At 43.1% G+C, this 9,729-nt stretch overlaps 1 protein-coding gene across 1 annotated transcript; it reads right to left on the reverse strand.

Moving 5' to 3' along the window:
• Positions 1-475: 475 nt before the first annotated feature.
• LOC137041766 (enoyl-[acyl-carrier-protein] reductase, mitochondrial) lies at positions 476-9,319 on the reverse strand. Its single transcript, XM_067418434.1, has 10 exons — positions 9,129-9,319; positions 7,677-7,774; positions 6,254-6,385; positions 4,144-4,287; positions 3,966-4,068; positions 2,833-2,935; positions 2,677-2,750; positions 2,542-2,602; positions 1,273-1,345; positions 476-938 (listed from the first exon to the last, which is right to left on the reverse strand). The coding sequence occupies exons 1-10, from the start codon at positions 9,260-9,262 to the stop codon at positions 781-783; spliced, it is 1,080 nt and encodes a 359-aa protein (XP_067274535.1). The 5' UTR covers positions 9,263-9,319; the 3' UTR covers positions 476-780.
• Positions 9,320-9,729: the final 410 nt, after the last annotated feature.

The raw sequence follows: 9,729 nt of genomic DNA on the forward strand, positions 1-9,729 counted from the left end.
ATATGATGTGAATGGGTAACAATTCTATGAGAGCAAAAAAAAAAAACATGCTTTTAGCAACATGCACAGAGAGCCATGTGGCTCATGACGACACATTGAAATCTTAAGACACAATGATCAGTTTGTGTGAGACATCGAGTCGTATTTATATAATTTTGTACCTCAAATACAACGCTATGTCCAACCTGGAACTCATCATTGATTTCAGACAGAAAACCGGATGTTCACACAGGATGTGGTGGAGAGATCAGCTTTACGTTTCTGGGCACACATGACCTCTCATAGATGATCACGGCTTTAGTCAAGAAGGCGCAAAAGCGGCTGTACTTTTTAAGAATCGGGCCATCTGGAAAACGCCATAGGTCTATCAAAACACACACCACACGATTCAGGAACAGGGTTTATCCTAAAGCTGTCACTGAACTTTGAATGCAACTACAGCACATTCTTGACATACAAGAACCATATGCAATAATATTATGAGCACTTTATTTCATTTATTTAAATATGTGCAATAGTATATGAACACTTTATTATCATATGCAATTATTATGTGCAATTGCATATGAGCACTTTATTTAATATCTGTGCAAAATGGCCTTTGTTTGAAATAGACACTTTTCTTTCTTTAACTTTAACTGTATACGTTGACAAGTAAATCATTTTGACTTTGTACATCACCAATCTTCACTTTACAATACTGATCCAAAACATTAGTAATTCCTGAAAGATTTAGTAACGGTTATCATGACCAGATCTATAGCCAGAACAACAGTGTTTCTACATGACAAGGACATGTTTGCGGCGGTGTGTTTGCGTGGCTCGTAGCGCGTGTGTGTAATGCTGGAACGGTGTCTGGATGCAGTGGGGTGTGGACAGATGTCCAGCTCTCATGAGGTCACACACAGCATCCAACATGGCCTTCAGCTGGGCTTTATCTGGAGAGAGAGAGAGAGAGAGAGAGAGAGAGAGAGAGAGAGAGAGAGAGAGAGAGAGAGAGAGAGAGAGAGGGAGGGAGGGAGGGGGAGAGAGAGGGAGGGAGGGAGGGGGAGGGAGAGGGAGGGAGGGAGAGGGAGGGAGGGAGAGGGAGGGAGGGGGAGGGAGGGAGGGAGGGAGGGAGGGAGGGAGGGAGAGAGAGAGAGAGAGAGAGAGAGAGAGAGAGAGAGAGAGAGAGAGAGAGAGAGAGAGAGAGATAAAGCACAGACCCTCAGCACATCAAAAACATTATGGTGTGATTGTGAAGCCGTGTGACCTGCGGTGCCGGTGCCTTACCTTCTCTGTGCTGTCTTTTCCACTGCGTCAGCCAGAAGCCCTTTAGAGTCACATTGTGGAATATGAAGGATTTCTGCTCAGGAAGAAATGGAATATATATATATATTTTTTAAATAAATGATTTGGGTTCAATACAAGTTAAACTGTAAGTTAAACTGTTAAACTGTCGATTACACCAATTCACACATTTTTATTAATTTAACACTTTTACTGGACGTATGGCTCAAAACATAAAAAATGCAATTAAGCCAGACTAGTAATTTGGCGATGTCCCTTTCTACAGAAAGCCTATGCACACACACATTCAAACACGCTTGCCTATAGACTAAACATGTGCCGGTAATATGCATGTGCATGCCATCACTGTTTTTGAAGTTTACATGGAAATGCTAACAATACTGTTTAAAAAAATTGCACTTTGAGAGCTATTTACACTTTTTATTTTTATTTATGGGACTAGTGTGATAAAAATCACGTACTAATGTTCTAATCTATAAACTCAACTCCAGTCATGACCATTCAAAGGATATATACACCGATCAGGTGTAACATTATGTTGCTTTCGGCGGGGTCAGAGGTCAACAGCTATGCTGCCCCATTCGCAACAAACTGAGCTGCTCTGTGTATTCTGACAGCTTTCTATCAGAACCAGCATTAACTTCTGGAGCAGTTTGAGCTCCAGTAGCTCGTCTGTTTGATCGGACCCCACGGGCCAGCCTTCGCTCCCCACGTGCATCAATGAGCCTTGGCCGCCCATGACCCTGTGGCCGGTTCTCCACTGGTCCTTCCTTGGAGCACTTTTGATAGATACTGACCACTGCAGACCGGGAACAGCCCACAAGAGCTGCAGTTTTGGAGATGCTCTGACCCAGTCGTCTAGCCGTCACAATCTGGCCAAACTCGCTCAAATCCTTACGCTTGCCCATTTCTCCTGCTTCACACACATCAACTCTGAGGACAAAATGTTCACTTGCTGCCGAATATATCCCACCCACTAACAGGAGCCGTGATGAAGAGATCATCAGTGTTATGCACCGGTCATAATGTTATGCCTGACTGATGTATATATATTACTATAACTAGGTAACACGTGAGTAATTAGAGGTGCATTTTATGATCTTGTTAAGAGTAACATCTCAGACATGGTAATGTTGTGATTAGTAATTAACTGGTTATTGTAAATTGGTTAATAGTACTCTATGATAATAATCTCATTCAGTAATCGTTGATTAGCCAATAACGTAATGAACATGAATATCATAAACTCACAGCAGGGATCTGGAGGGGTCTTTTGGCCATCCCTCCGTATGTGACCATTGTGCCTCCATAACTGAAATAAAACAGGACAGCCGTCAATACCCTGCCAATAACTCCTATAAAACGGCAGAGATTATGAGTACTTACTCCAGATTAGACAACACAAGTCCTCCGCTCAAGCCTCCTACACAGTTCAGGCCCAGTTTAGGTTTGGGAACCTCCTGCAAAAATGCACTGTCAGTGTTTAAGCAACTCTGTAGAAATCCCCGAAACCGACCTGTTGCAGAAGAGCAGAATGGCCACCTCAAACACCCGATGGAGCCCTGAGGACATCACTTCCTCTTCTGTCAGGACATAGTCAGCACCCAGAGACTGGAGCTCAGCGATCAGCTCGGCACAGTTCGGTCTGAGCTCAGGAAATAGGTTAAGAAATGATCCCAGACAGAAACATGGTGTCAGCCAGAGGAGGACAAACTACACAACTCTATTACTTGAGTAAAAGTACTACTGGTCAAACATTACAACATTACAAGTGAAAGTTGTACAGACAGATTTTTTCTTGAGTAAAAGTACAGAAGTATTTGTTTTCAAAAGTACTTAAGTATCAAAAGTAAAAAAAACATGTTCAGTGTCATCACATTATTGTATTATAGTTGTATAAATGCACATTATGCCATCATGGTTTAAGCCAGTCAGTGACGCTCCATCTGACACACTAGCAGACGACTAACTTAAACTCATTTAAATACTTGTAGAAAAGTAACAAAGCTCTTTATAAAGCTGCTGTCACTTTAAGACCGAATGCACGGATCCAATACACTGATACACATCTGATACTCTCACACTTTACTCTTCTCTTTCTCCCAGACGTTTAAAGGGGGGGTGAAACACTCAGTTTCAGTCAATCTCATGTCAATCTTGAGCACCTATAGAGTAGTATTGCATCCTTCATGTTAATGGGCGTGCATTTCCTCTCTCCCTCTAGTCGCACGCGCACCCTTCCAGGAGAAGAATACTAATCTTTAATCTTTAATCACATGGGTGTACACACTGTGCCGAGGAACCAGTTATTCTTCCATTTTGCTATAAACTGATCAGTTCAACAAAACAATGTTGGGAAACTTTACATGACCCTGCAAGAGTGATTACTGATAGGCTTTTTGCAACAACAAAAAAAACACCCGACTTTCAAAGCTGCTACAGAAACGACTTTCGACTTCGAGGACCTAGAAATGTAGTGGAGTAAAAAGTACGATATTTGTCTTTCAAATGTAGGAAAGCTTAAGTTTATGTTTTTCAGAAAAAATAATACTCCAGTAAAGTACAGATACTCAAAAAGTGTCCTTAAGTACAGGACTCGAGTAAATGAGCTGAGTTACGGTCCAGCTCTGGTGTCGGCCCAGCCCAGATTTCTGGTTCAGAGCCCGATTCTGTACCTGTCTCTGATGATGTTGATGGTTTTCAGGCCCAGCGCCGCAGCGACCTGAATCACGGCCTGTCCCACTGCACTGTTAGAGGCATTCTGGATCACCGTACAACCTGCACAACACACACATCTCAACACATCTCTCAAGACCAGATGCTCCTTCTGTAAACCACCTCGAGTGTCCATACCAGGGGCGAGTGTGTGAAAGTCTCTCAGCATCCTGTACGCAGTGCACGGGTTCACGAATATAGTGGCGGCGCCCAGGAGAGAGACATCTTTAGGGACAGGCATGAGCTGATCCTCTTCACACACAGCACCTGTCCTCCATGTACCTGACACACACACACATGCAAAAGCGATCTTGTCTTTACCACACTCTCCGAAAAAAAAGGTACAGTGTTGTCACTGAGGCGGCAACCTAAGGTACAAAAGTGAAAAGGTACATATCAGTACTTTAAGAGTGTGTGTTACTACCTTAAAGGTACATATCAGTACTTTAAGAGTGTGTGTTACTAGCTTAAAGGTACACATCAGTACTTTAAGAGTGTGTGTTACTAGCTTAAAGGTACACATCAGTACTTTAAGAGTGTGTGTTACTACCTTAAAGGCACACATCAGTAATTTAAGAGTGTGTGTTAGGCATTTAAAAGATCATCACTTTTTATGCTAGTTTTTTCTCGATTGCGAATCATAAAGTTAGAATTGCAAGATAATTGCAGAGACTGTGAGATAAACAAGTTCCCAGACAGCAACATAGTGTCGGCCCAGATTCGCCCCATATCTGGAAAGCGAGGAATCCACACGTACCGGATGTGTGCCGGATCCGGGGTTCACACTGCAAGTCTTAATGCTCAATTCTGATTTTTTGCTCAGATCTGATTTTTTGTTTGGCTGTTCACATTACCTTTTAAAATGTGGCCTAAATCTGATTCCAGTGTGAACTGTTTGAGGTTTCAAACTAACCCGCATGCAAAAGAACAATATCAATGACATCAGACCAGTCATTGACCCAGCTCGGGAGGTTATAGAGGAAGTAAGCATTTTCGCTTTTATTTCTAAATGTTTGTCTAATGGAAGCCATAAGATTATGAGCAGATGCTGAAAAGGAGAAGAACAAAAATAAAGAGAGCAAAATTGGTTATTTTGGCCTTTTGTCTCCTTCCTTTGGCACTGAAGCCACGTTCTTCTGTGTCCCCGTTCTTTCATTTCGTGTGCTATTTAAACAAATAAACGGAGCGGTTATGGTAGGATCCTTCTAGTTTAGCTTGAACTGAAGTATCTCCTCATATACTAGGCCTAACACCTCACTCTCCCTCCACTGACTCGCTTTTAATGTGTCTGTGTCTGTTGTGTCTAGGGCTAACTCGCCGGCACATAATTGTGACAAATGTTGACATAGATTGACGTTAAAGTCGCATCAAATCCGCCTTGGTTGTTCACACTGCAGCAGCTTTGGAAAAAATCAGATCTGGGCTAGATTTGAGTGTTCACACTACCTCTGAAGACGTTTGACCCCAAAAAAATCAGATTTGGGCCACTTTTGCCTGCAGTTGCTGTCTGGGAATAATGTAGATTTTTTGGTAAGTTGCATGGAAACCAATGCGGGTCTATATAGCCACGTTTCCGGCTAAATTACCCTGAACAATTTGTACCAGGAACTTTTTTCCAGGAACTTTCCCCCCAGACCTGCTACTGTCTTCACAGTCTAAAGTACCATGAAGATTAGGTAAATTAGTCCGGTTATGTAGGACTGCGCTGCTCCTCCCCATCCGCGACGGACAGTAATCATTTTTGCGCGACAGTTGTCTACAACAATAGCTTTTGCTGGTTAAGTACTAAAGAGCTAAACTAAAATAAAAAACGGCGTAAAAGAGCACTGATACTAAAAGCGTATTCTGAAAGCTTGTAAAGCTAGATTAAAAATGACAATGTGTGTTGTTATCAGCTATTACGGACATTGACCAAGATTGATATTTACTGAATGCAGAACGAACCTCGAAAAAGACTAAAAATGCCATTTGAAGTACAATTGTATGTGAGCTCAACCAGTCTGCATTTTCAGCGCCCAAGTCCCGCCCTCAAAAGTTCCTGAACTTTGAAAAAGTAGTAAGGGCCTTTTGGAGGGGGAAATATTTACCCGGAAATTCATTTAGACCCTTTGGTCAAAACACACAGAGTACCAGCCCCAAAGTTCCTAGTTCCGGGAGAAAGTTCCTGTGGTGGAAACGCGGCTTATGATGTGCAACACAAAGGCACTCATTTAAGGTTTTGATGTTGAAAAAGTGAATGCCTCCTTACCAAAGCCAGCATCTATGGGCACGACCCAATCACCAGGCCGGAGAGATGTGACATCACTGCCCACCTCAAGCACCTCCCCTACGCCCTCATTCCCCCCCACCGCCGGGAGGGGGCACAAGATTGGGTACGAACCTATGGAGACATATAGGGGGAATTCAGGTTGATTGGGACACATTTTGCCAATGAGATGACTTGAAAAAGTGGCCCAATCAACCTGAATTCACCTTAACCAATGACCCGCTATAGCAGGGGTCTCAAACTCACATTACCCGGGGCCGCTGGAGGTAGACTCTGGGTCAGGCTGGGCTGCTTCTAATTCTAGTTGGGAAATAATCCATTTGGGACTATTTGCAAACAATATTTGCATTAATTTTTGTCAAACATGATTAGTCCTGAGATTCTTCGCATGAGTGAATAAATACGTACATCCGCTGCTTATTTTAATCCGCTCATATAGTTTTCTTCATTAAAATGTTTATCATCCATCCATTCATTATCTTCCGCTTATCCGGGGCCGGGTCGCGGAGGCAACAGTCTAAGCAGAGACGCCCAGACTTCCCTCTCCCTAGCCACTTCCTCCAGCTCCTCCAGGGGGAACCCAGAGGCGTTCCCAGGCCAGCCGGGAGACATAATCCCTCCAGCGTGTCCTGGGACTTCCCCGGGGCCTCCTCCCGGTGGGACCTCCCTGGGAAGGCATCCAGCAGGCATCCAAAATAGATGCCCGAGCCCTCTCAGCTGGCTCCTCTCGATGTGAAGGAGCAACGGCTCTACTCTGAGCTCCTCCCGAGAGACCGAGCTTCTCACCCTATCTCTAAGGGAGCGCCCGGCCACCCTGCGGAGAAAGCTCATTTCAGCCGCCTGTATCCGGGATCTTGTCCTTTCGGTCATGACCCACAGCTCACGACCATAGGTGAGAGTAGGAACATAGATTGACCGGTAAGTCGAGAGCTTCGCCTTACGGCTCAGAAGAAACTCGGCAAGAACTCTCTGATTCTCATCCCAGCCGCTTTACACTCGGCTGCAAAATGTTTATCAATGATTGTATATTAAGAGCATGGATGAATTCGTTGCATTTTGTGTGCATTTGAGTGTGTGCAATTTAGTTTTGTGATTTCACCTGAAAGAATAGTCTCTCTCCGCAACGGCATTACGCGATAGATTGGTGCTCTCGTCTGTGTGTGTGTGTGTGTGTGTGAAGACTGTGGCCACAAAATATCATCCTGCAGGAAGGGAGTTTGAGACCCCTGCGCTATAGTCAACTCACCATGTTCAGCCTCCATCATGCCAAAAACCCAGACAGCAACCTAGTGTTGGCCCAGATCCGGCCCACATCTGGTATGTGTGGATTCCTCGTGTGCCAGATTTGGGCCGGATCTGGGCCGACACCATATTGCCGTCTGGGATGAAGCTGTATGTGTCTTACCCTGGATCATGTTTAAGTCTGCAGGATTGACGGGCGCTGCGAGCATTCGGAGTCTCACCGAACGATCTCTCACTGGAGGCAACAGCAGCTGCTCCATCCTGAAGACAAATAACCAGTCAATGAGAGCTATTACAATCCTTCAGTTAACCCACCGCTTACCAACGAGCAGGACATGGAGTCTACTAGTGCTGTGGCACTCGAGAACGGTCTTAAGACCATTTTTTGAAGGTCTTGGTCTGGTCTCGGACTTAGAGGACTCAGCCTTTTATCTCCAGACCATACTTGCGAGGACATCACTAAACTGCATTGCCTGATTTATCATCATTAATGTGATTTGATGTAATACTAACTGCTTAAAAAGCAATCAATAACTTCTTTGTAATGTGATTTCTTTTGTTTACGTGCTGCCGGGTTCAAAAGCAATGCATTGTTACAAAAATGCCCAAAATGAATATAAATGACCAACAAATTCTGAGATTTTGCTTTTTATATAACATAGAATATAATTAAGCAATATCACCTTTCGGCTCAGATATATTCTTTTCATGAATATAAGCGAGATTGCAAATTATATTGATTCATACAAACATTCAACAAACCAGAAGTTAATATTAAATGACACATTTTAAACTGTGCTAATTCAGCAACGTTTCATTATTAAATGTTTCCGCTGCTTTGAACAAATCGGTTGAATAAATGATTCTGTGAATCTTAAATAATGTTAGTGTTTTAAATGAATCTGAACATTATTTATGAAGGTGTGATTGACCAGTTCAGACGCAGCTTCTGGTCCATTAATGTAATCCTCAGTGATTTGATTGGTGACAGCGCTATAGTGTCTTACTATTCTAATTACATTTATTCATTAAATATAAGTCCTTTCTCAGACAGTAGATATGGATCTTCTAGATGATTTTAAGGAAAGCTGGTCTTAGTTTAGGTGGTCTTGACTACAACACTAGAGTCTACACCAATATTTCAAGTTTCTTCAGGATTCCCATACAGCAACATAGTCATCAGTGGTAGTGTTTCTTAGAGAGACATTAAAGATTATTGAAGTATTCAGACTCTCTTTCATATCTGAAAGAAACCCAGAAAGCATCATAGTGTCGGCCCAGATCCGGCCCACATGGATTAAACACGTACTGTATTATATGTGGGCCAGATCTGGGCCGACACAATGATGCTGTCTGGGTTTCTTTCAGATATGAAACAGAGTCTGAATACTTTAATAATCTTTAATGTAATGTTTTTTTAAAAACACTACCACTAATGACAAAAAACAGCAACAATTTGATTCAGATTGCTGGATAATTACATGATTGCAATGTTTCTAGCCTTGGGATGTTACAGTCTCTCATTCATTCATCACAACTAAAAGTCACATATACATTAAGACTAAACATCGCTGTAGTACAACATAACTCATATGAGTGGATAGAGTGTCCATACCTCAGAGTGTCGATGTTATGCGAGTGTTCTCTGTAAACTAAAGCTGAGCAGTGGTGAGCCGATCTCCTTACGGTAGAGCATCTCTGGGCCGTCCCATCACGAGCTGCTCTGAGCAGAAGACTTCTGATGAGCATGACTCTCTCCCTCTCTCTCTCTCTCTGGCTGTCCTCTAACTATGAGTTTAAAGGCAGTCAACATTTGAACCCTGTTGAAAAAAAACGGTGCACTTCCTTATTTACAGTTCTGCTTTCAGTCTTTTGGAGAGGAAACCACATGAAGTTAACTGTTTTATTTTTATTTTTTATGAATGCATGGATTTTTTTAATGCATTTTTATAGTCACAGTGCGCAGAAGTCTCCAACTTTCTGCAGAGTCAACAGCTCCAGACCTCCAGACTTCTGTGGCCTTCAGATGAGCTCAAGAACAGCGTAGAGAGCTTCATGGAATGGGTTTCCATGGCCGAGCAGCTCATCCAAGCCTTATATCACCAAGAGCAATGCAAAGCGTGGGATGCAGTGGAGTAAAGCAGCCGCCACTGGACTCTAGAGCAGTGAGACGTGTTCTCTGAGCGACCAATCACGCTTCAGTCTGACAATCCCAT

This window comes from Pseudorasbora parva, chromosome 15 (genome assembly GCF_024679245.1).
Source record: "Pseudorasbora parva isolate DD20220531a chromosome 15, ASM2467924v1, whole genome shotgun sequence".
Taxonomy (NCBI): Eukaryota; Metazoa; Chordata; class Actinopteri; order Cypriniformes; family Gobionidae; genus Pseudorasbora; species Pseudorasbora parva.

Excerpts from the sequence above, each read along its gene's own strand:
- LOC137041766 (XM_067418434.1), bottom strand. The coding sequence starts at position 9,262 with ATGCTCATCAGAAGTCTTCTGCTCAGAGCAGCTCGTGATGGGACGGCC. Across the intron at positions 6,386-7,676 it reads AGACTTAAACATGATCCAGG|GTTCGTACCCAATCTTGTGC; the intron begins GTAAGACACATA and ends ATGTCTCCATAG. Across the intron at positions 4,069-4,143 it reads CTTTCACACACTCGCCCCTG|GTTGTACGGTGATCCAGAAT; the intron begins GTATGGACACTC and ends TGTGTTGTGCAG.